At 51.6% G+C, this 24,761-nt stretch overlaps 2 protein-coding genes and 1 long non-coding RNA gene across 6 annotated transcripts in view; 2 read left to right on the top strand and 1 right to left on the bottom strand.

The window, feature by feature from the left end:
- Positions 1-4,242: 4,242 nt before the first annotated feature.
- SOWAHA (sosondowah ankyrin repeat domain family member A) lies at positions 4,243-7,581 on the bottom strand. The gene has a single exon (XM_065849177.2). The coding sequence runs from the start codon at positions 7,430-7,432 to the stop codon at positions 6,095-6,097; it is 1,338 nt and encodes a 445-aa protein (XP_065705249.1). The 5' UTR covers positions 7,433-7,581; the 3' UTR covers positions 4,243-6,094.
- A 146-nt stretch (positions 7,582-7,727) lies between these two features.
- Positions 7,728-14,318, top strand: LOC139829092 (uncharacterized). Its single transcript, XR_011741337.1, has 7 exons — positions 7,728-8,078; positions 8,319-8,535; positions 9,500-9,652; positions 11,160-11,254; positions 12,622-12,707; positions 13,305-13,525; positions 13,868-14,318. It is a non-coding gene; the product is annotated as an uncharacterized lncRNA (long non-coding RNA).
- A 706-nt stretch (positions 14,319-15,024) lies between these two features.
- The window catches only part of SEPTIN8 (septin 8), a 38,579-nt gene continuing 28,842 nt past the window's right edge, over positions 15,025-24,761 (top strand). For 3 of the 4 annotated variants that reach the window (XM_065848743.2, XM_065848744.2, XM_065848745.2), the window contains exon 1: positions 15,025-15,195. In XM_065848743.2, the coding sequence (XP_065704815.1) occupies positions 15,166-15,195 (30 nt within the window). In that variant the 5' untranslated portion in view covers positions 15,025-15,165. The remainder of the gene's footprint in view (positions 15,196-24,761) is intronic. The other variant, XM_065848746.2, reaches the window with a different exon arrangement.

Consider the following 24,761-nt stretch of genomic DNA (forward strand, 5'->3'; position numbering starts at 1 on the left):
AGAGCGATGACACTGACATCTCTTTGCTGGCAAGCGGAAACCCCCTTTCCAGAGCACCAGCAGGTCTGGATCCTCAGGTGAGCCTTGTGGTTTTGTTTTGTGTTGTTTCCTAATCAATTTATTAGGAACAATTTCTTCCCCAAAGGGCTGTGGGGCATTGGAACAGGCTGCCCAGGGCAGTGCTGGACCCACCATCCCTGGGGGGTTGGACAGAGATGAGGTTCTCAGGGACATGGGGTAGTACCAGGGGTGGGTTATGGTTGGACTCGATCATCTTAAAGGTCTTTTCCAACCAAAATGATTCTGTGGTTCTGCTGCCCGGAGCCCAGGAAAGCTGTTGGTTTGCAGGGGCTCCGGAACCTTGGCATTTTACCAGTGCTGAGACCTGCTGAGCTTTTTCTCTTGCAAAGTCAAGTGTGTTGGGGGAACGTAAGGAATGATGGGGCTCCCGCTGCCAGAGCCTCTGGGGAGATAGAACCTGACGCTGCCTTAACATCCCTGGTGCAAGGTAACCAGAGCCCCACCACGAGAGGGCTGCTATGTGACACCTGCCGTGATGTGTCTGCATTAATCACAGGCACAGCCAGGGCAAAGCAAAATAATAGAGAAGGAAGAAGGTGAACTGGACAAAATGCAAGAGCCTGGATCTCCCCGGTTTGCGGGAGGCTGCTGGGATTCCAGGAACGATCTCAAGCTCATCTGGCCATCCACACACATGCAGCACAGGGGAACAAACCACAGTAGCCTGTGTTCTACTAAGGTGGGGCCCATTTCGGTACAAATGGATCCATTTTATTGCCCAGGGCCAGAGACGAGCGCTACAGGTGTGGGATGGGTCGTGGGAGCACAGGCTGCTCTGTGCCCGTCTGGTGGTCTCTTGGCAGCAACTGCAGGGATTTTGGAAGTAGCAGCTCATTTAGAATTTGATTTAAGGCCCACAGGGATGCGTGGGAGTCACTGCTGGATCAGGACCTGCTGGTTCAGCCTTTCAGGCGCTAACTGAAGGATTTTAATTCTCGTTTTTAAACCAGGCCTTGTTTTCTTTGCTGGGGCGTTACTCTGTGGGACTTTTGCATGTGGAGCTAATTAAGGAATGGAGGGGTGCAGGGGTTAATGTAAATGTGCCCTGCGAAAGATCTATTTGGTACTTGTGAGAGCTGCATTTAATGAGTAGAAGGATGTTCTCTCTGCTTTGGGAATTCATGGCAACCATCTGAATAAAATTTTAAAAATAAACTCAGAGCAGCACTGCAAAGCTGATCTGCGCCTGAAGGGAGCCCACGTACGCATTAAAGAATAATCAGGCTGTAGGAATCATGGAACCTCTGGGTTTTGCGAAGTGTGCTCAAGAAGCAGCGCATGAATTTCACTGCTGAACGAAGCAGCATTAAAGGTTATCAGAGAGACTCATGAGCCTTGAAACTGAGTCATCTCCTAGATAAATCCACAGAGAGAAAATGCGCGCTGAACTGATAGTCTTGATTTAGAGAATAAGCGACTCTGCTAAAAATGTGCATGAACAGGCAAGTGTCTTTCTGATGGTTTCAGCTCATGGTGGAAGAACAAGAACACACCAGACTCCAGAGGAGTCGGTGGTAGAACGCTGGGTTATTCCACTTGAGGAATGGTGCAAGTTCTATACGGAGAAACAGTCTTTCTCTTGTATTATCTGCATTTCTACAGAAACATTTATTGACACATACTGTTGTCGTTGTTAAACGTCCCTTTCGGGGCGGTGAGCAGGACCGGGCTGTTCCCGGTGGGGCTGCACCGTGTGCTGCTGCTGCAGATCTGTTGGAAGTCTTTGCAGGCGAAACAGTGTTATCAGGGGAATGAGTCTCGTGATAGCCATTTATCTATCTATTCTCTTTTTTTTAACTAGTCTAGGTTATTTGGTGAGGATGCCCTTACTGCAGGCAGCTGCATCACCATTGGGAAGCATCTCCTGATGGGACTTCCCTGGCAGTTCACTCCAAAAGGGCCAGGAGGTGACCAACCACCACCGTTCAACTGCCAGCAGTTGGTTCAGTTCGGGGTATAAGGCCTCTAGATGTGCTTAATGGTTTGCTTTGTGTTAGAAAGCAGTGAAATAAACCTTGGAACGGGAATAGGAATGTTCCTCATTAGGATACAGAGCTTCTGATGTGTCATCTCTTCTCCCATGGAACAACCACCGCGCTGTTCGTGCCTGTGCCCTGTGCCGGCCAAGTCCCCGTTAACAATCCCTTTGGCTAGGGGGTCCCATGTTAGTGCAGATCACTGGAAATGTTGCCATTTTGTGCAGATTAATATGCAAATCAGGAGACAAATGCGTCCAAGGAATGTAGGTCAGGGTAGAATTGTGCAGGGCAGAAGGGACGAGCGATGGGGAATTCGGGGGTGTCTGGAGAGGCCTCTGCCCTCACCTGGTGGCTGCAGCTCCCGTTGGGCTGTTGGAGCTTTTCAGTCACCTTTCCATTAGACCTTGGTTTTGCGATGAAGCTGAGATCCTGTAAAGACTCCTTTGCAGCACAGGGGTGGTGTTTCCTGGGTCTTTCGTAGAATAAGTGTTTCTATGTGGCACTCGCAAGGGAATGGAGATGGACACAAATTTGAGCCTGACAACATCCATGCTGCTCAAACAGCCACATCTGGGGGACAAAGTCTGGCATTGTGGATGGAAATGCAGCTGGAAGGTTGTTTGCAAACCTCTTCCATGCAGGTTTTTGAGCTGATATCCCTCAGAACATAGTGTGCTGAGGAGCAGGCAAACACGAGTTATCTCTAGCAAGACAGCCTGAGCCAGGGGCAGAGAAACAGGAGCTTTGCTGATCTCTGCTGCTGAACTCTGCTCCCAGCCGCTTTTATTTGTGTAGGCGCTCTGCTGAATGCACAGCATCCATGGGTTGTGGATGACACTGCTCGTGCTGCCTACATGTCTAAAAAAGATCTTAATTTCGATTTGGAATATCAGTGCTTTAAAGAAGTGAGCGGGGGATCATCTCCACTTTATAGCCAGAAAACTGAGCTGTGGCCAGTAGGCAGGGTAGTAATGGAGCACAATGCAACCCTGAGCCCCCGAATCCCTGCCCTGTGCCTCATCCGCACCTCCCATCTCCAGCCTTCCCGACCACCTGAGCCATCTCCAGCCTTCCCCACCACCTGAGCCATCTCCACCCAGCAGGAGCAGAGCACAGGGGCTTGAACGTTGGGTTTTATCCTGCTCTGTGGCTTGGGGAAGCGTCCTGGCTGAACGTCACTGCTGTCAGTCACTCAGGTGAGAATCCTGCAGCGTTCAGCCGGATTTGGGCTCGGTACAGTGAAATTAAGGAGAATCCATCAAGCTGAGCGATTCAGAAAACAGTCCCGGCCTCATCTCTGCTAGAACACTCCCACAATTGTCCTACAGTGTAAACAACAACAGACGGAAGCAAACCCCAGAAAGGCTGACGGACTGGTTGTACTTAAACTAAAGGCAATATATATATTTTTGTGAGTTTACAACAGCGCCTTCTCCATACCTCCCGGTGTTTCTTTGCACCTGAAGCCATGCAGCACTGGGCACACTATTATATACGAATCGCAGCCTGTCTGAATACTTCTCCTTCACGTGAGCTGAGTCATGGCAGGAACTCGTTCACTGCCTGACCTCGCCAGTCCCCACCTGTCCCAACCCCGCTGGCACCTCCCAGCGCTGCAGCGCCCACGGCCCAGGGCTCTGGCGCCGCTGGCGTTTTGCTGTCGCACCAGCTCATGGCCGGGACGCCTCCGAGGAACGAGTAGCGCAGTTTCCTTGAAGACACATGTTGCAAGAAGCCTTATCTCAGCTGGGACTTCTTGCTTTTCCATCAACAGAACAACACAGGAGCAACGAAACCTTCTCTGCGCTTTCCTTGTGGTGATCACAGGTTGGTCGGTTGTTTTGTTTTAAACAGAAAACACTCCGTCCTGGAGCCTTCTCTCTGACTCAAGTGGGTTTTACTCAGAACCAGCAGTAAAGGCTGAGCTATGTAATTTGAACAGGTATCACGCGTATACCTGTGACTAATGAACAAACATCCCAGCAAGGCCGAGTCAAACCGGAGAGCGTTTCCAGTTCACAAATACAGAAACGCTTCTACCAGGCAGCGTCAGTCCTGCTGCTGCAACAACACGAACACGCGTGTGCTCCTGTGGGTTCAGTAGACACACACTAAGTATCACATCAGTAAACGTGGAAAGACTTTTGAAAACAGAACGATAGGTTTGTGGGGTTTTTTCCTCTTTCCTGGAAGCCCACAAGCTGACGCGGTGCAGCACCAGCCACGCTTCCCCGCGGCCAGGCTGGCCAATGGTCACACCAACAGTTATGCAGCAAATAGCATTTTATTTTTCTTAACCCCTACTCCAGATATAGAAGCCATGAGGTGCTTGATCATTAATCTTTGCTTAACAGCTTAATTAGTTCAATACAGAAGCAGACTGGTGCAGGGTACCCCAGCCTCTTCTGAGAGCGGGTGGATCAGACCCCTCTGCAATTGCTGATAACGCTGGCAAAAAAACCATCAGCAGCTTCAGGAAGGACATTTTGCAGCGAAGAAGGGCAGCGCCTCCACCTCCAGCGCGTCCCGCAGCATTCCTGGTGCTTGGGAGAAGCCAATTACAGCCAATTAGAAGCACTGGGCTTAATTCAAGGCTGACAACAAAACATTCCTGAAGTCACTGACTTGGAAAGAAAGGCAAAGCGTGCAAACAAGAGGTTTGGTAACGAAACCAAACCACCTGACGGCTGGAAAGCAAAGCAAGCGCGGTATCGCCATCACCCTTCGCCCCTGAATTATGCAGGGGTTTAGTTGTGCTTTCAGAGAAAACGTGGTGGTCTAGCACACTGGCCCCAGGACCCAGATGCTTTCTGTTCTGAGCTCTGCCTCTTCACATTATTATTTTCTTTAATTACTAGTTAGGTTAAATTAATCTCACTGCAAATGTCTTATTAACCTGCAGTTAGCATGCTTTTCAGAGCTACGTGTAGTTCTATATATAGAACAATTCTGTTTACAACATAAAAGAAGAGTTAGTTTTAAGCCAATAAGTCATGCTGCTGTGATAAACACTGTGGTCATGCAGCCGTTCTATCATGAAACACCTAACATAACATACGCCCAATTTTTCCAAACATTTATTGTAAATAGATCAAAATCAAAGGCCAAGTTTTAAATATGAAGAATCAGACACACAAGCTCGACTTTGATTCCAGGTGGCTCCTCAGAAACTCTGCAGGATCCCATTCCCAGTTTTCCAGTTCAGTTTTTCACTATCAACAAGGTTTTTATTCAGATTCAGTGACTGAACTGTTGTCCAGTTTCAGTGTTCACAGTATCACCAAGACGTTGGTAGTACCAGCCGGTCAAAAGGTCTTTCAGGGAAAAGAGTAAATTTAAAAATGCCAACCTAGCTTCAACCTGAGGTAGACAGGACACGGTCATTTGAGTGCTGAGCGCTGGTTTTTTGATTTTTAAAATCTGTTTATCTAATAAAATGCTTTAGGCAATAATTGAGATGGTTATGTTAGTATTTCTGATAGCGAGAAACTTCGTTTTGAAAAAGTACACTTTTTTTTTTTAATAGAAATATTCCTCTTCTGTTACCAAAATAATCAGAAACATCATAGAAAACTATGCATCTCTCCTCTAATAATTTAAGCCCGCTATATAACAAGCCATGTTAAAGTAGCCAGCTACCAGCTTGCTGTTCACAGTGTAGAATATGCAACTCTTTACCCCACTTTTGCCCTCCAGCCAAGGAGCACAGATCAAGAAGGCCGTACCTTAAGCACTTTAACCTGCCTACAGACACAGAGGTTGTTACAGATTTTCAAGCTTTAAGTATAACGTTTGTGGTCTCCGGCGATCCATCAGCAGGACGCAGCGTTTGTAACGCTCCCTGGGCAGCTCCCTTTGCACAGGTGTCTGAGCTGCCGTTCATCCAGCAGCCTTTGGGCCAGACCCCATCGCTGATTTTGTTAAACATCCAAAGAGATATACACGGAGTGAAGAGATCCAAGCTGCTTCCGTGAGAGAAAAATCGAGACCCCCACTCATGTTATTAAATGATTTTGATGCCAAGAAGGCAGAGGCTAGTGGCCAAAGAATAGCTCAGACACGGGTCTGCGTTTCACGACGACCTCCTCTTCCTCCTCCTCCATCGCCTCGGAGAGGGAGGAATACGAAGGGAAACCCCCTCTGGTCTTTGGCTTCCTCCTGGGGCCCGTCGTGGCAGCCAGGAGCTTGTTTAAGGACGAGGGCTTCCTTAAGCCTTTGGTGAGATCGTAGAAAGCCATGTCATCCGATATGACCCCCAGAAAAGTGCTAGTAGAGCTCAAGATGGAAGCCGCAAGCTTTGTGGACTTCTTGATGGGCACGGAGGGCTCCGCGTTGTGGGAAAGGCTGGGGTCCCCCAGCAAGCGCCGCACCGCAGAGGAGGCCCCTTCCTTCAGGTACTGGTGTGGCTTCTTCCCGCTGTAGTCCCTCAGGTCGGTCTTGGCGTGGTAGCTGTAGACCAGCATGGTGATGATCTTCTCCTGGCCGTGGATGGCGGCCAGGTGCAGCGCGGTGTAGCCGCCGTGCGACCTGGCGTCCACGTTGACGCGGGCCCCCCCTTTCTCGGCCGCCCGGATGATGTTGGTCACCATGTCGCAGTTGCCGCTCTTGGCGGCCCAGTGCAGGGCGGTGAAGCCCGAGATGAAGTCCCTGCGGGCGGCCAGGCTGGCGTCGCCCAGCAGGAGCCCGTGGAGCTGCTGCGTCCACTGCCCGCCGGCCGCCAGCACCAGCCACTGGTGCTCGGCCTCCTCCAGCGGCACCGCCGACGGCTCCTCGCTGGCCCGGTGGTTCTTGGGCCCCCGCCGCAGGCCAGGCGAGCGGGACCCGGCGTCCTCCTCCGGTGGGGGTGACAATGGGGACCCTGGCTCCTCCGGTGGCACCGGGGCGGCGGCGGCGGGGGGCGGCACGCAGCGCACCGGCAGCATGCAGGGCTTGGAGAGCAGCTCCCGCCGGGCACCCCCGGCGCTGGCAGGCAGGGGCACCCCGCCGCCCCCGCCCTGGAAGAGGCCCCGCAGCTCGGACACGGCCCGCGGGGACGGCAGCTCCACGGGGGGCACCGGCGAGAGCCGCCCGGCCGGGTCGCGCTCGGGGCCGCCGCCGCCATCGCCCCCGGGCGCCGGCGCGCCCCCTGGCGCCGGGGCGGCGCGCAGCTCCCGCCGCAGGACCACGAACTTGGCCCCGTCGCGCTCCTTCACCACGGCCACGGCGTTCACCGCCGCCTTGAACCGCTCCCGCCGCTCCGCCCGCGCCGCCGCGTCCCCGCCGGCCTCCAGCAGCGGCCGGAAGGTGCTCACCAGCTCGGTGTTGCGCACCCGCCCGCCGTGCTCCTGCAGGAAGCCCAGCACGGCCGCCGGGCTGATGTCGAGCTCCGCCATCCCGCCGCCACAGGTGGTGCCGGAGCCGCCGCCGCCGCGCCCGCCGACTCCCCGCGGCGGAGGGAGCCCCGCAGCTCGCCCGCCCTCGGGGGCTCGCCGGGATCTGCAGGCAGGAAGCACCTGCGGCGGCGGCGAGCGCGTCCCCCGCGGCCGCTCCCGCTGAGGTGATCGGGCCGCCCCGCCCCGCCGCGCCCGCGCCGCCGCCTCTGAGCGAGCGGAGCCGCACCGGAGCGCGCTCCTCCCGCGGGGCGGCGCTGCGGGCCAACCGCCCGGGCCCGGCCCCCGGTCCCCCGGCCCACGGTCCCTCGGCTCCCGGTCCCTCGGCTCCGGCTCCGACCCCCGATCCTGGTCCTGGTCCCGGCTCCGACCCCCGGTCCCTCGGCCCCGTGTCACTTGCTGCTCCGATGTCTCCGCCAAGTGACAAAAGAGACGCGTATCGGTGAGACCAGAGTCTCTCATCTCTTCGGAGACGATGTTTTGTTTGTTCGTTTGTTTCGAGAGCAGATAAGCGGTGCAGCTTTCGGTAGAACTCACTCTGCAAAGCCAGGTTTCCATTCCCTGAGAAGCCCCTGGTGTTCTGCCCGAGCTGCGATTCTTCTGGGTTGGAGTCTTGTGCCTCAAAATAGTTCAGGAAACAGGGGGACAGGTCAGTCTTTTGAAATATATTCAACTCTATGTGATACTATATATATCACACCTATTATTTATATGTCTCTTATCTATATTGCGTCTATAATGTAAGTATCTGTATACATGAGATCTATACAACATGTTTGCATCTATTCATGTACACCTGGAGGAGAGTGTGTTTTATAAAGAGAGAAGCTGTCTCTGCTGCCATATCGAATACCTCTGCCTAAGCATTTAATGTTGTTATTATTGTCAGTTCTACAGGGGAAAAAAAAATCGGAGACAAACACGTTTCCCCAGTGGAAGGAGCAGGACTGAAGAGCTCCTGCAGGGATGATGTGCAGCCTGCAAACTCGTTTTCTTCTCCACTGAGTGTTGCAATTGAGATCACTAAATCAGTTCCTGACTGACTGAACAGTTTGTCTAGGAAAACTGCAAGAGAGACTGAACACGGAACAAACAGAGTCAGTGTGGTAAGAAGACAGATAAATGTAACTGTCCGTACAAGGATGGATAAGAAAACAGAAAATAGATTCGGTTTGTTTTCGCTGTCTTAGAAGTTGAATAAAATGGAGTATCAGCCAGTGCCAAAGTCTCCATTTTGAAGGCGATGGGAGGTGTGTTGATCCCCATGCAGTGCATCTCTCTCCCCTCTCGATGATGCTGACCTCCCTTCTGCCTCTTCACACGTTTTGCTGGTTGTAGAAGAACCTCTGCCCACAGATTGCTCAGAGTCTTCCTTTGGCAGCCTCTCCCCTTCTCTCTCTCTCCATCTTCGTGCAAATCTCCTAAAAGCTATTTTATCTCTTGCTAACAAGCTGGCGCTGAGCCAGCCTCTCAAAATCATTTTGCTGCTCTAATGTTCTTCCACATAATAGTGTGTAATCTTCGTGCTGCTTGTAGCAATTCAGTATTTCTACGTGAATCACACACCTCTTATTACTGCCTTTCACACGGCGTGCAGAGCAACCTTGCCCTCTGCTGGGGCAGCCACTGGTCTAGTGTTCTGCTGGATTAGCAGCGCTTGCTGGCTCGGGGCATCGCTGCGGTTCTGCCTTGCCTGCTGTAGAGAGCGAATTATGAGCATGCATCCGAACCCTAATTGCTATGCCTTGCTTTCAATGTTGATTTATTTTCCTTACTAGAATCCATGGCAGGCATAAGAAAATCTCAGCAGTCTGTGATTTTTGCATTGCAAACTTCCAGCTATACCCTAGGATTATAATTCACATCTGCAAATGAGCAAGGGGAGGAGGGAAAACAATTCAGAATAAAAGGCTCTTTTAAAACACATTTTCTTATGTTACAAACGCACAGTGAGAAGTTCCTCCTACCGAGCGCAACCTTTGGGTGACTGAGGTCCCACCACCTCATCGGGAGCTTGTGTTGGGTGGGGGTCCTGAAGAAGGGGTGTTACCGGTGCTGTTCCCACTGCAGCTCCCGGGATTCCTGGTGGCCGCAGAGCAGAAGGGCTCGTCCCCGTCCCCAGGAGGTCACAGCAGAGGAGTGTGTGCCAGTGCCTCGGGCTGTGCAACCCGTGGGCTGATTGCCCTCGTTCAACTGCGCTGGTGCAAGGACCTCTTTCCCCAGGTAATTTTCCAGTGATGCATCCAACCACCTGTCCCGCGTGCACTCGCTTTGTCCTTTGCAAGCAGCCCGTGCCATGTGGTTGTGCTCCTGTTCCCAGTCTGTGAGAGGGTGTTAGATCAGCCCTATGCTTTCTGTAATTAAGAAAACAATGCCTCTGCCTAACCCTCCGTACCATTTCCAGACCGCAGCACGGGGTGCATCCTGGTTACCAACCTTTCCCTTTACCTGTTGATGCCTTTTGGTTGCCCACCCTTCAGGCTGAGTGCCAGGTACCACAGACTGTATCCCAGTGACCTCCTCTTAGTCTACTGACTGCTGGTCATATTCTGATCAGATTGTGCAGCGAAACTTAAGCTGTTTGAACGCATTTTATTAATATAGATAATAAAAGCCTGGAGCATTAGGGGTGTTATGTTCTTCAGTCATCTGAAATTTCCAGCCTTAAAAAGCATGAGAAGTTCTGCCTCATTTTCTGTGTCACTAAAAACCTACAAAGCAAGTATTTTTTTGCGGGGCTATATACAGAATACTGTGGGCTGCTTCGTAGGAGATTTCAAGCCAACTGTCTTGATATTTTTAATTTACTGGCTGAGACAAAAAAAAAAAAAGTACAGAAACCCATGATTAAATTAATTTACTACTACTTTTTAAAACACAAATAGTGCAGTTTGCTAGTTCTACGTCATAAGCCGTAGAGAGCCGGCCTCTATTTTGAACGGTGAGACTGAGGAGAATTATGTTTCCTGGGAAGAAGTTCCACAAGCTTTCCAGTGATCAGCGTTACCATGTAGTGAGTGGCATAGAGAGGCTGGGGCCTTTCGCCACCCCCGCAGGGGAAGAAGGTAAAGGTTATTTGACTGTAATTATTGACATTGCACAACACCAGGAAGTACAGTTGGAGATCAAGCCAAGCACATAGAGCAAAGTGATCTCTCCAGGCACTTCCAAATGGAAGGAGGTGGCATTCCAGGTCCTGCTCTGTCCTGCACGGTATCCGCAGAGCCATAGGGAAGGTGAGGTGCTGGGGTGGGGACAGTCACCGTGGGACAGGGCACCTATGCTTTGCTGAAGGGCAAAGCTCAGGTGTTATTGATTGCAGCTCGAGGTGTCCCAGGCCAGCTCGAGGCCTCAAGGAAAACTTATTTTCCTCTGAAATGAAATGAGGGTTCCCAGAATAAATAGGATGACAAAGCCCATGGTTTTCCACTTTCCTTGTTGATATATTCATGTGAAACAAAGAGAACGCATTGTGAAGAAAATAGCCCTTCCTTTGTTCCGTGGAGAAATGCAGTAACCTTCCATAGATAAACAATGGAGCTAAAGGGGCAGGGAATGGGGGAAGAGTACTGCAGATAAAAGGCATTTTCTCATAAATGAGCAAGGTTCAGTTGTAACTCAAGGACCTCAGTAATCAGTTCAGATGGTGTTTCTCAATAGCAACCATTCAAATGCACTTCTCCACGTATCTCAGAGTTTGTATTTATTAAATACTGCTTGTTCTATGCAGATGATGCAAGGACCCATCCCAGACATCCTCTGATCTTCAGATAGTGCCTGTGAACTTGGGGGAATTCCAGCAGGACAACGCAATCCTGGCGTAAGGTACAGTGTGGAAATACTGCCCTTAACGTCAGCAGGAGGGGAAATTTGGGGTCTGTTTCCAGCTATCCCACTTACATCCACTGGGACTGCTCACTGTCCATAGGGGAAATGGATTTACAGCTCCTCTTGATTTCCAGGTTAGAAAGACAGCACTTCTGTAGAAAAAGACTTCTAGGTCTTGTATATTGTCAGTATAACTGATGGAAGTCTAATAAGGTGCTTGGCGGTAGCGCTGTTAAAGAGTAGCTATTGAGCTGTTTGATTTCTAATATTCCCCAGAAGGATACATAGCAAGAAGTGCCCAGCTGCTTCCTCCAGCCCGTGCTGAGAAATGTGCAGAGTTCTGTTCATCTGCAGCACCCGGGTCTGAAGATGGAGGATTTTACCCAGCCCTGGGGGGTGCAGCCACCTTCAGAATGCCTGGGTCCTGCTGCGGTGCTCATGGGGCTGGTGGGATGATCACCTGCGCACCGTGGCTTCGTGTGAAGTAAAAGGACCTGTGATCACATTTCTGTGCACTCCAGTCCTTCGTTCTCTCTGCCCCAGCTCTTTACCTGTAGAAAATTACAGCTCATCCTAAATTCACTGTGGATTTAGCAGGTACAAATATTCCACTGAGTTTAAAATCCTTGCAGGAGCATCCAGCTGTGACATACATCTAATTCTCAAACCATCAGGAATGATTTCCATAACAACTGAAGCCTTAGCAGTTAAAGGAGCCAGTAAATCCAATTCTCTCCTCTTGAAGCGGTTTTTATGCACCTGAAGCTTTTGAAATCGGCAGGGTTTCTCTTTAACTGGCACTAGAAACAGTCTGCTTTTGGAAATAACAAGGTGTTTTAAAATAACTGTGAGCTTTTCCCCAGCGCCCTGCTGTCGCGGGGACGTGCCCCACGCTGGGGACACAGGCAGAGCGCACTGGGCTGCAGGTGGTCACAGCAGCGCAGCTCAGCCGAGTCCCTTGATCTGCTGCGATGGCTCGGAACGTCCTTCATGCCCCGAGCCTCTGCACCCAGGCTGCAGCCCACAGAAACCAGCAGCTTCTGAGAATCGGTGCTGTCACCCTTGTGCTGCTACATTCTGGACTTCATTGGCAGGGAAAAGAGCTCTTCATGAATTGAAGTCAACCACTCCTCCCAAAGTACCTGGCATAATGGCATTTAAGCAAGAGTTTTACATTGTCTGATATCAGGAATCCAAAGGTTGGCTGTAAAGTAAAAAAAAAAATAAATTTAAAAAACCCACAAAACCCCCAAACTTTTAAACCTTTTTATCTGTTTATTTTTGCTTCTTTGTGATATGTAAACACAGCCTGGAAAATTAACTTTGCTTCTATATAAACTATTCTACTTGCATCTGTGCACTAGAAATACCGGATCCTACCTTCCCTGTTTTTGCTGAAGGAGAGAACCGGAGAACCTTTGGGAATCGGCCGAAGAAACAAGATGGCAAAGTGAGTGTCAGGTCTGCACTGATGTGACACCTCCACGGGATAAATGAATGAAGGTTCCAGGAGTTCATGGCCCTGCTGGGGGACCCGCAGCTCGAGGGGTCCCAGGCCAGCTCGAGGGGTCCCCGGCCTGCGGGGCAGCTTTGCTGTCCCTGCAGCTCCAGCACAAGGCTGCACTAACAAGAAGTGGTGGTTGTGACAGGAAGAAGGTTGAGTTTTGTGGGTGTTTTTTTGTCATTTTTGGTGATCCAAGAAAATAAATTAACAGATGGTGTTCAGCAATGGCCTTTTTAGAGAAATACAATGTTCTTGCAACCTATCTTTAGCCGGAACAAGTATATGGATTAGCAGAATTAATTTGGTCGTAGGCGATCCACTCAGGAAGGACAGAAAAGCAGCTCTTCTGACCTGCTCTGGATTTATATTTCAAAAAGCACATCACTTGGGTAACACCTCCTCAGAAAATGCCCTGAAATTGCTTCAAGGGACAATACAACCTTCTTCCTCATCACCTGATCACAAGGGTTTACATGTGATAACCCTCGCCCCCTCCCTTTAATTATCTACCCCTCATTTTCATATCCTGTTTTATTTCTCCAGCACCAACACAGTCTCCTCCTGGGATGAATTGTGCTTCCCAGAGCTCCTGCAGCGCAGGTGGATCCTAAAGTGTCTTGGGCAGAACCAAAGATGCGCAGATATAACACAGGATCTTGCACAGCTGCTGTAACACGGGGCTCAGCACCCACCCGCACAGCACCGTCCCATTTATTGATATTGCTGTGGGAGCAGGAGACCTTTGTTAAGATCACAAATAGCAGGTAAGGGAGAAGAGAGAAGTTAACATGAAGAGTATTTTAATTAAGTCTAAGATCTGTTTTAATTTGGTTGTTGAAGTTTGATTGTCCTTGAATACTTCAGTCCTGCTTTAGGGCTCTCCAGGGACTGTGCTTTTGTGGGCGATGAATAAAAGGAACTGGGATATTGGGTATCTTTCCTTTTCCTTGCCGAAAAGTAGAAATTTGGCAAACCTTTTGAAAAACAACTGGAAACAGGGCCTAAGCACAGTTGCTCACTGTTTTTAGCAACTGGGGTGGGGCTCGGAGCTTTGGCTGTATCGTAATTAGGTAACAAGGATATTTGTGGCCCTCCTTTGTGCACAGGATGCTGGAGTATGCATTGCTTCGAGAGAGAGGGTGAGGGGAAAAGCCGAGGACACAGCGGCTGACGGAAAGACGGGAAAGCCGAAGACAAAACCAGCAGGCGGCTGAGGGCTGTAGGTCCGGGTGCGGTGACCCTGCTGCATGAGAGAGCACAAGCGGCTCTGCTGAGCGGTTCCTTCCTGGGTGCACTGCAGCAGAGGGCACCAGAAAGCAAGGAAAACTGCGCTCTGTGCTAACAGCTTGTAAAATACAGATGTCTGCAGATTGCAAAGACTGAGGATGCTGGCTATGGGATTGGCTTTGTGCTTTATGTGGGAAGGAATGAAGAAGAAAGACCTGACAGTCTCCTGTAGTGTACTTGAACTTGGGTGTCACTCCCGTGTGACAGGCACGTTGATGCAGAGGCACTGCTGCCCTGGGCTATCTCATGGCCTTCCGGAATGGTGAACACTTGGGAGCTTCTCGAGATGGGGAAATGGGTCTCTATATACCTCTGTGCCTCTGTGTGTATGTGTGTGTATATATATATATATATATAAATAAAAATATCCTCTGCAGGATTCAGAGGATGCTCCTGGCACTTCTACAATCACAGAATCACAGGATGGCTGGGGTTGGAAGGGACCTCTGGAGACCATCTAATCTAGTCCAACCCCCCTGCTAAAGCAGCTTCACCCTGAGCAGGTTGCACAGGACGGTGTCCGGGTGGGTTTGAACATCTCCAGAGAAGGAGACCCCACATCCGCTCTGGGCAGCCTGGTCCTGGCTCTGGCATCCTCAAAGTACATCATGTTCAGCTGGAGCCTCCTGTGTTCCAGTCTGTGCCCGTTGCCCCTCACCCTGGCCCTGGGCATCACTGAACAGAGTCTGGTCCATCCTCTGCCCCCCGCCCTGGAGACGTTCATGGGCATCGCTAAGTCCCACTCCAACACGAAGGTTTTCTGTGTTGCGGGTGATGCTGCGTGGCTCTCCCAGCCCTTTCCATGTGCGGAACGCTCACCCCAAAGCTCCATCTGCAGCTGACCCGGGGTGCGCGGACCCCCGGGGCCGCCCCCAGCCCGTGTACGCGGCCGCGGGCGGAGGGAGGGGCCCGGCCCGGCCTCCCGCCCGCCCCCCGGGGGAGGGCCGCGCTGCGGGGGCCGCTCCCGCCCCTGCCCGCCCCCGGCGGTGCCGGTGCCCGGTCCCCCGGTCTGTCGGTCGGCGGGGCGGGCGGTGCCTGCGGCGGGCGGCGCGGAGGGAGTTTCCAGGAAGTGGCCATATTGGATCCATTGAGCCGGGAGCGCCGCGCCAGCCCGGCCATGGCCGCCACCGACCTGGAGCGCTTCTCGGTGAGCAGCCAGCGGCCCCGCTCTCCTACGCGCGTCTCCGGGGGCGAATAGCTTGTTCTTTTCCTCCCTCGGGGTGTGTGTGGGGGAAATCAATCCAGCCCATGGCGGGGCCAGGGCAGCCGGGGAGGATGCGCCGGGCGGCGGCTCCGTGTGCGTGTCCGCGGGACCCGGCGCGGGTGCGGGGTTCGGCTGCCGCGGAGGCTGGAGAGGGGTGAAGCTGGTGTGCTCGGGGGAGAGTCCTTGCGGGAAGGTCCTGCCCGGTGTGGGGGGCTGGAGCCGGGCCACGGGGCGCTGGAGGAGGATCCGGGGCGCTGGAAGCGGGTACGGGGCGCTGGAAGCGGGTGCCGTGCTGCCGGAGGCTCCGAGGCCTCGCTGCTTGGTCTGATGCTGAAAGCGGTAATGGAAACCTTTCGTGACCCTTGAGCGTCCAAGATGCTCGCAAAGGGCATCCAGTATCTGCGTGTCTGCGGGAATGAAGCACCCGCAACGAGGGGCGGAAAGAAACGGGGTCAGAGCTTCCTAAATAAGGATAGTTTACATACCACTGGTATCCAAACACTGAAACAGTAACTTCCCGGTGTGTATATAACACTGAGAGAGACGCAGTGATTGGAACACGGGTAAAGCAAACCCTTGAGGCTGGCTGGGCTCTGAAGAGCGCTCTACAGCAAATATGGAGCGTGACCTGGGCACCGCCGCCTCTCTGCAGCTCACATGTTGTATAACTGCTATCGGAAGTCAATCTGGCTCAAATCTGTGTCGGTTTCAAACTGTTCTTTGTCTGAGGCTTGAATTTTTTGTTGTTGTTGGAAAGCGGTTCTGGTTACATAGCTCGGTGATGCATCTTGCAGCCTTTCAGAGCTAAAAGCATCTTTACCACATTAAATAGCATAGCTCTCAAAAGTCAAAAATGTCTGGTGTGAGATTGCTAAATAAATGGGCACAGCAATGGTGGTTGTCTGAATTATAGCTATGCCGCTTGAGCACAAACAAGTCCCTGCTACTGTTTTTTCTGTAAACTACTTTTTGCCAAGAATCTCTAACTCTGCTTCATTTCTTTGAATCCTGGCCCAAAAGTTTCCAGCTCAAGAATGAATTTGCAAGACTGTAACTTACTTAAAACTTGCATAAAGGAAAATTGATGGTGGACTCTCATTTAAGAAAGCAAATGCTCCTAGACCCTGGGGAGAGGGGGTGAAGGGAAAGCCTGACTGGCAGGGAATGGAAACACCGTAACTCTCTCACTGCAATTCTTTCTGCATTTGTATCATATATAAATACTTTTAACTTCTTGTGCCTCCTGGTGCCTGTGCAGGTTTTCATGGGTGTTATGGGAACCTAAAACACTGCCTACTTAATCTTAATCTTGCATTCTTTGGTGTGAGTACTTGACTGCTTAGTGCACTTGTGTCAATACTCTGCCACTTTTATTTAGAAAAAGAGAGGGAAAAAGTTCCCAAAGGTGCTTGGCACTCATTTGGGCACCAAAGTGAAATGGCTGGGCTCCAATGTGACTTTAGCACCCAGCTTCACTGGGAGAACACCCTCTTGCTTTGTGTGGGGAGTCCGGGTGAGTTTGTAGGGATCTGTTGGGCTTTGCTTTTTGCGTGGAAGCGCGGATCCGGCAGGAGCGGTGGGGGAGCAGCGCCCCGTGTCCCTGGGATGGGGGGCACAGGGCTGTCCCGCTGCTGCTTCCTTCGTTTTCAGCGCATCTGATGCTGTTCCTCCAGCAACATCGCAGAAACCTCATCATTGAGGTGTGCCCAGGTGTTCTTTCTGCAGTTTTCTACAGTTTTCTTGATGCTGTTTTATATCACTTCACTTCAGCTTCTGAAGAATAAAGTCTGGGTGGGAGTACCTTGTTACTGGCAAGAAAAGATGATGATAAATTCATTTATTTTTACCAGTTGTTTGTATCCTCAGTGGAAAGTAATGTAGAAAGAGCCTCTGAAGGAGGTTTTTGATAGGCGATAGGTCACGCTCTTCAGATTGGTGAAGCTATTTTTAAGGGTCCAACTGACACTGACATCCTGGAATGTGGTGACCCTTAGGTTTGGATAATGTGTTTTCACAACTCCCCAGATGCAGCTTCCCTTGCCCAGTCCTCCAGAGCGCCTCTGTCCCCAGCACAATACAGTTCCCTTGGAGTGCTGCTGCTGGAAATGACCAACAAAAGCAAATGAAAGGAAACTCGCCCATAGAAAGCAGCCTCTAAGGCAGCAGAATCACACCAGCGGTGCTGAAGACCGCCTTTGTTTTTGTGAATGTGGGGCTTGTGAGAGAGATTGGCCGCAGCCCCTGGACACTGAAGTTTTCTGCTGGGAGAACGCCGCTCATCGCCGCCCTGTGCAGGGCTGGGTCTGCAGGCATCGCTTCTAGAAACCCCAGGCCAGTTGTCTTCATTACAGTCACCACCAGAGCGGAAAGAACGCTGATAAAATTGGGTTCAGTTCTGAAATACTTAAATTTGTCATCAAGGCTCAGAGCTTCTCCGTTGCTGTTGCAGCCGGTGCTGAGCCAGCACGTGCGCCGCTGTCTGCTGGAGCAGGCGCGGGCAGAGTGAGCAAGGACGCTGGTATGTTGAGTGGGAAACGGCCCAACCGCCGCGTGCGAGCGGGAGCCAGAAAGTGCGTGAAATGCAGCAGGGAAACGCAGAAGCTCTGGAGGAAGCAAAGAAAAACTGGAAAGGAAGGAGTGGTGGAGAAGTGACTGAAGATGCATAGGAGAGTGAATGGGATGAGATGTGAGACCGAGACTGTGAGATGGTTTTGCTTTTGAGAAGCTTTTGCAAAGCCCCGAGTCTGTTGCTTTCTCTCTTAAATAAAACCGATGGGCCTCCCAAAGTGCTGCCGCTTGACAATCTGCATTAACATTGACTTGGAGGCGCACGAGCAGTTGCTTGGGCTCTGAACTGAGCAGCTGTGAGTTCTCAGCGCACACATGCGGAGGAGCAGGTGTCCTCAGCCCGAACGTTGGGCTGAGATCAGAACTGAACATTATGCCGTAGGTTTTGGTAATGTCACGGCTGATAGCATTGTCCGCATACCCTGACAGTGTGTGGGGAGCAGGGATTTTGGAGGGTGACGTCCCGTGCAGAGAGCACTGGCTATGCACACATAGCTGCTGCGGGTGGCTGTATCCATGCAGTCCTGACGAGATGTCCCCTCATGTCAGTGACTGAGAGCCAGCCTCTTACTGGTAGCTTTACTATAAATTAATGCTCCTTAAGAGAACTTGCCAGAAAAAACATCACTTAATACAGAGAAAAGCCAAACATCTTTCTGACTGGAAAGGCACACTGGGATTTGTTTTGTGGCAGCAGGGTGCTGAGCTGGGGGGTCTGGCCAGTTTGGCAGCTTAGTGGGTGTTACCTGTTTACACACCAGTGCCTTAGAATCACAGAAACAAATGTCCCTTCTTGTGACCTCCCGGCTCCGGGGGGAGAGTGACCTTTGAATGGTGCCTGTTCCTGCCATAGCTGCCTGGGTTGTGATAAACTCGGTGTATTTCTGCTGCTGCTGTTTTCTCTAAGCTTGTGTTTCCTAAACCGGCTCCTCCGTGTGCGGGGCCAGCGTTGCAGCCCGGTCTGTGAGCGATGGGCACGAGGAGCGGGCTGAGACGGCTCTGTGTGCGGGGCTGGGGCAGAGCGCTTGCCAGAAACCTGATCGCTGCAGGTCCCGAGCGCACGCTTACGTTTTCTTTTAATCAAACTCCCAAGGAAAATGTTTCCATGGCTCAATTCCAGTGGAAACTGGGGCTTGTTTGGATTCAGACATTCCCCCTGCCCTGTTTTTTTGTGACACCATTTGGAAGTTCCAGGCTTAAATTTCCTGGACTGTTTTTGTCATTCAATTATTTTACCTTTAGCCTGGGAAATCTCCAGTGATTTCCCCCATGCAGGGTGGAACAGAAGGGACAGGTTTTTCTCCAGGCTGGTGCCCTGTACCAGGAAGCTGCCCAGCGGGGACAGCCCTGTCCCTGCCTGTCCCTCCCTGTCCCTCCCTGTCCCTGCCAGCTCTGGAGTGTGTGCTTTTTTGGGAAGGAGGGCTGGGGAAAATGCTCTTCCACTGGAGGAGACAAATTGGTGGTTGCCTCTCCAAGCCCCGCAATCCCTCCGCAGGAGGCTCGCCTGTCCTCATACAGGAAACCTGCTTCAACCACAGGGCCCATTAGCCCAACCACAGTCTGTCGCTGTCGAACGCTTATTCTGAATGTATGTGCTGGGAACAAACGTTGCCCAGAAAAAGATGTAATTTTTTTCTCCTTCCCCGCCGCGGTGCCGTTGCTGTCGGTGGATTTAGAGCGTCTCTTCCTCTCGCAGCAGAGATGCAACACGTTGTTCTGCGTGGGAGCTCCAGAGCTGCTTTAACCGCTCGCGATGGCAGCGAGCGCCGAGGCGGTGGGTGGAAGGACGTGAGCTGGCAGATGCTGGAGCCGTGTGTGCCCTCTGCATCGGCAAAACAAATGAAAGCCTGAAGAATAACTCTTTCAGGAGGCCGGCGCGGTGTCAGGGCTCGTCGTCAGTGCTGTGCTGGCAGCTGGCAGCCGGTCCCCAGCATTGCTGGGAGTCCAAAAGCTCCCTAAATATTGTCTGCTGTAGCAGAATCCCGGCACTGTCGCCAGCTGCGGGGAGAGACACAGCCCTGTCTCCGAGTGCCCCCGCTGTCCCCAGTCCTGTCATCTCGAGTCACCACCGTGCAAACCAAGGGCTGTTTTTCTGTCCGCAGGAGTGACAGTCGTGCTCGTCTTCTTTCCTTCTCCTGCTCCTTTGGCTCGGAGGTTGGGAGGGAAGAGGTGGCATGATGCGGAATGGCTTTTCTCGGGTTGTGCAATGAAGAGGAATTCGGGAGGCTGAGGGAGGTGTGCAGGGTGTGGGCACGCTGTTTGTACCCCGCCTCTGTGGGGTAGGGGCGAACCTACGTGATTAACTTTGATTATTCAGAACGTGTCCTGGGCACATTTCAGGCTGTGGGTGGGAGAAGCTGCCCTGCTTGTTTCGGATCAGCTGCAACCCTCAGAAATAGTGTTGTCCCGCATCTGTGTTTTGATGAGGTGGGGCCTGCGCGTTCATGGGTAGCCCCCTTGTTTCTCCCTTTCCCCATTTTTGTGTAGCTTCATGCATAAACCTGAAGCTTTGCATTTGTATTAATGTATTGTAAAAGTGTCAGATGAGTAGGAGAGCCCATCTCTGCTCCCAGAGCAGCTCAAGTGAGAGAAGAAAATCCTGAAGGTGCTGCTTCTCCTCGAACCCAGCCACGGGCTTTCCTTCCAGAGCCTCTTGCCTGGCAGAAGCCACCGTGTTGACCTCCGACTTGTGACATTTGGATGCAAAAGATGGAGCCAGACGGGGAAGCAGCACCATCCAAAACAAGGTGACAGTGAGATGTTCAGAGGGCTGTGAAGAGCGGTGTTGGTGAGAACCGTGGGCTGCTCACATACATCCCTGGTCGCTGGGCTGGGCTCCAAGCTGCCCAGAGCCCGTGGGGTCAGGGCTGCGGAGGCACCGCTTTGTTTAGATGTTCAGATTCCTTTGCGAAGCCAAAAAGCGTCCGTCTCCCACACACATGGAATTCCAGAGATGTCAGACAGCTGGAGAGAGGTTCCCATGGAGCACCCTGCCTCGGGGCCTTCCCGCAGCCTCCGCAGCCCATTGTCACCGGGAGCCGGTGCTGGTTTCCATCGCGGGGCCGGGGGCTGCTCCCGTCCTCTCCTCCGCATGAGGTGCACAGGGAATCTGTGCCACCGCCACATTACGTGTGCAAGGAAGCATGTGGGGAATGTCCTCCCCGGTGTTTCGGCTGGTTCCTGCTGTAACAGCGAGGCAGGACACATCCTCCCGCTCGGCTGCGCCCGTGTCAGCCTGCGCAGGGCTGTACGGACACGCCTGCAGCCGTGGGCTGCCGAGAAGCATCTTCCCGCAGCTCCTGGAAAAGTCAAACCTTCCCGCAGCAGCAGCCAAGGTCGCTGGGGTTGTCAGAGAGGAGGCCGAGCGGGCGGTGTTAAATCGGGTGTATTCCCACAGGTGCCCGGTGTGCGCGGGGCAGCTCGGGTCACAGGGACGTCACCCGGTCTGTCACCCAGACCCCGCTGCCAGCAGGCTGAGCCCAGCCTCGGCTCCTAATACCAGCTGATCCTGGCTTTCAGCTTTGCCACAGTCACAAGGGCTCCCGGGAACACTCTCCTTCTCCCAAAGGGTGTTTCCAGCTTCTATCGGTGACTGTGGGTTTATTCTGTAGTTTCTTACGGAATGAATAGCTCTTTCAGCTCTTTTTTTTTGCTATATACTTTTTTTCAGATAGAGTTTTTCTTATTCTGTTGGCTTCAGTCTTCAGATTAAAGGCATTCTGTGCTAATAGACCGAGGCTTTCTGGAGGCACGTGTTAATAGGATATATAGCAGTCGGCTTATTAGCATGATGACTCTGGTCGAGCCCTTGGAGCTCAGTGGCTGTGGTGTGGAAAACTCCTATAGAAATAGGTGTACCACAGGCAGTACCACAAGCAGACTTGTCCAGTAGCTGCAAGAGCCGTTTGTGGAGATGCTGTGAGATGGTTGCATGAGGCAAACTGGGAGAAAGCACAGTGGTGACCACAACGCCTGAGTTCCCATTATATCTCTGTTCCCTTGTCTAAATATATACTGAATAATAGTAATCGGGCAATAAATTCTGGAAACGTATGTGGGAATTAGCTGTGTTTATTTTAAGTGGTAACTAAAACAAATAATCTGTGTGGCTGATAGCCAGCATGGCCTGTTCGGTAGGATGGTGACCCAGATCCTTTTCCCCTTTTCAACACTTATTTTGCACTACCTCAGCTCTGCATATCGCTCCATAGGGGCAGGCACTCCATTTCTCTCCTGGCTTTGTGTTTTCCAGGTGTCTCCTCCTCCTCTTCACCGCAGGGTGGTGGGGAAGGGCATTGGTCCTGCTGGTCCCACCCGTGAGCGCAAGCTGGGCTGAGCTTGGGAAAGCCTCTCGTTAGATAAGGTGATCAGATTAGCCCGTTGTCAGCTTTAATCGGGAAGTTCCATTAAATGAAAAACCTCAGCACCTTCTGAATAAATATTTTTGAAAAGAAACCAACTAGGGTAGGCTGGTGTGTTTCTGTTCATCCGTGTTTGGGTTTGGTTTTAAACAGACCGAAGGGTTATGTTTGTGTTTTGGGCTTTGCTTTCTTGAGTTTGAATAGTTCATGGGGGATGGAATTCTCAGGCTGACGAAAAGCTGAACTTTCTCATCCTTTAAGGTCATTTTGGAGGAAATGTCTGTCATTCTTGGTTCCATAGTTTTCTCTGCTTTAACCAACTTTCCTTATTCTCAAAGGCAACGTTCATGTTTGCACAACATTGTGTGTATAATGCCCGGCAAATCCTGTTTTGCTCCTTTGTAAACTCTCATCCAGGGCTTGTGGCGGGGACAAAATGCGTGTTCAATCCTTTCTTAATTAAGAAAGGCCTCACAATTAATTTATTAGGCTTTGTAAATGTTATAGGGAAATTGGTAAATAACAGCTTAAGAAAAGGGAGCCTGTGGGAATTTTGCTTTTACTATAAAAAGTCAGACAGGAATTTAAGCCAGAGAGGGTTGGTTTGTTTGCAGAACATTAAAGCTGATGTTGCATTCACAGGTTGTGAATGTATCATCTGGGATGTGGGTTGTATAGGAAAAGATGAGAAGCTCTACTCTCCCTTCAAACCTCGCTGTGAAAGTCGGCAAAACCTGATGATTTAAGGCTGTGTTTGACGCTGTAGAGGTGTTTAATGTTTGTGTGGTGTTTCTGTGGGGAGGAAAGGCCGTGTGTGCAGTTCAGCTGTGGCTCCGGAGGGCTGGTGTGCAAGGGGGACGCGTGGAGCACAGGTCCCTGCTCCCAGTTTGCTGCTGGGAGCGCTGGGTGTGTTACTGGGCTGCCGGGACAATGTACCTGGAACCAGACACCACCTCAGCACCAGTAGCTTTGGTACAGGAAGGCAGTTGAGGAGTTTGCACAAGGAATTCTTTCCTTAAAGGGAGTTTTGCTTTCTCATCGAGTCCCTGTCCACCTTCTCATGGGCAGGTGTTCAGCGCATTGGTTTTTTACAGGTGTACAGCAGAGCGTTTTCTTCCCGAGATGAACCTGGGGTGTATGGGACATTGTGAAACATCAAAACTGGACCAATGATTTATTTCTAAAAAACCCCTATTTTCCCAAAATGCTGGGCGTTGCTCTTTGCAATGCCCTCACTGATCCCAGGGTTTGTGAATAGCTCTTAAAAATGGGCCTAAAACTTTCTAGGGAGTCATCACTTCAGGCAACACAACCTTTAGTTAGTGCTGAAGGAGAGAACCTCAGCTTCTGAGTCGTCTTGGCCCTGTGATGGAAAGTGTCTTTCACTTCTATTTGGCGTGTCTTGGTGGTGACTCTGTATCTGGTTCCTTCCGTGATGTTTTTGCCTGCCTGGAGTGCAGCTGGGAGCCGCAGGGCTATGAATAAAGGCTTGAGTGTCTGGGAAAATTCTTGGCATTCTTAGGAGAGCAGTTTAAAGGAGGGCTGAGAATTGTGGTGGGGTTTTTTTCGGTGTGAGGTTTTTGCTGGGGGAGACTGCAGGGCGGGCTGGGATGGAGACTGCCCGGAATGGTGGGGTGCACCTGGGGACAGAGAAGTGAAGGCAGAGGTGCCCACACCATCGTCCTGTCTGGCCATGTACCCCCACCAGAGCGAGAGACAGCGGAGGACCTGAAACGCAGCAGGTTGCCGTTGTAAACCACGCGGTAAATCAGCAGAAACCCCACATCTAAAATTGTCTCTGTGGGGTTTGGCTTTTTTCCTCCCTTTGTTCTTTCCCCAGCCTGTTATTAAGTGCTCCTCAACGAGGATCTGGAATTTTAAGCACATGCTTAAGATTAGCTGAAAACCTTCAGAATTACGTGCTTGTACTTGGCAAAGCTGCTTGGGGTCAGGTGGCATTGAGGTGTGACAACCTCAGCCCAAGAGGTGCTGAGGTCCACACTGGGCCCCCCAGCTCAAGGTGCCGAGGGCAGCTGAGCTCACGCTTACTGCTCCTGAGCCCTCTGTCCAGACTTACTGTGCCCAGCATCCTCTGTTGCTAGACAACCTCAAATCTGGTCTTATCACCTCTCTTGGGCCACTGCTTAGTAGGCTGCGAAGTGCAGGCTCATTCACTGATGCTGTGGTACATCTAATAGTCCTTAGCCTGTGAGAACTAGAGAGATAATATTTTTCATGCGTGGAAGTGCCTATTTTGATTGTTGCTGGCACCACAGAGGTGCTTTTCAAACGTCAGGGGTGGTGTTGCTTTTACTGCCCCCCAGTTGCTGAGCTCAGCGAAAGAAACGTTTTCTTTATGGAAGCCTGAGCCTGCGCTTGCTGCTGCTCCTTTGCCCGTGTCAAGTGGCACTGGTCGAGCCGGTATTTGGGGATGGGGAAGGCTCTCCGGACAGAGGAGGTGATTTGCCAGGTTTTTCTGTGTTGATCCAGAAACTGGGCCCAGCCCAGGGAGTGCCTGCTTGGACAAAGAACCCCAATTTGGCTCCTGGCGCTGTTTGCCCAAAGGTCTCTGGGCAGGTA

Source organism: Patagioenas fasciata, chromosome 14 (assembly GCF_037038585.1).
Source record: "Patagioenas fasciata isolate bPatFas1 chromosome 14, bPatFas1.hap1, whole genome shotgun sequence".
NCBI classification, from domain to species: domain Eukaryota; kingdom Metazoa; phylum Chordata; class Aves; order Columbiformes; family Columbidae; genus Patagioenas; species Patagioenas fasciata.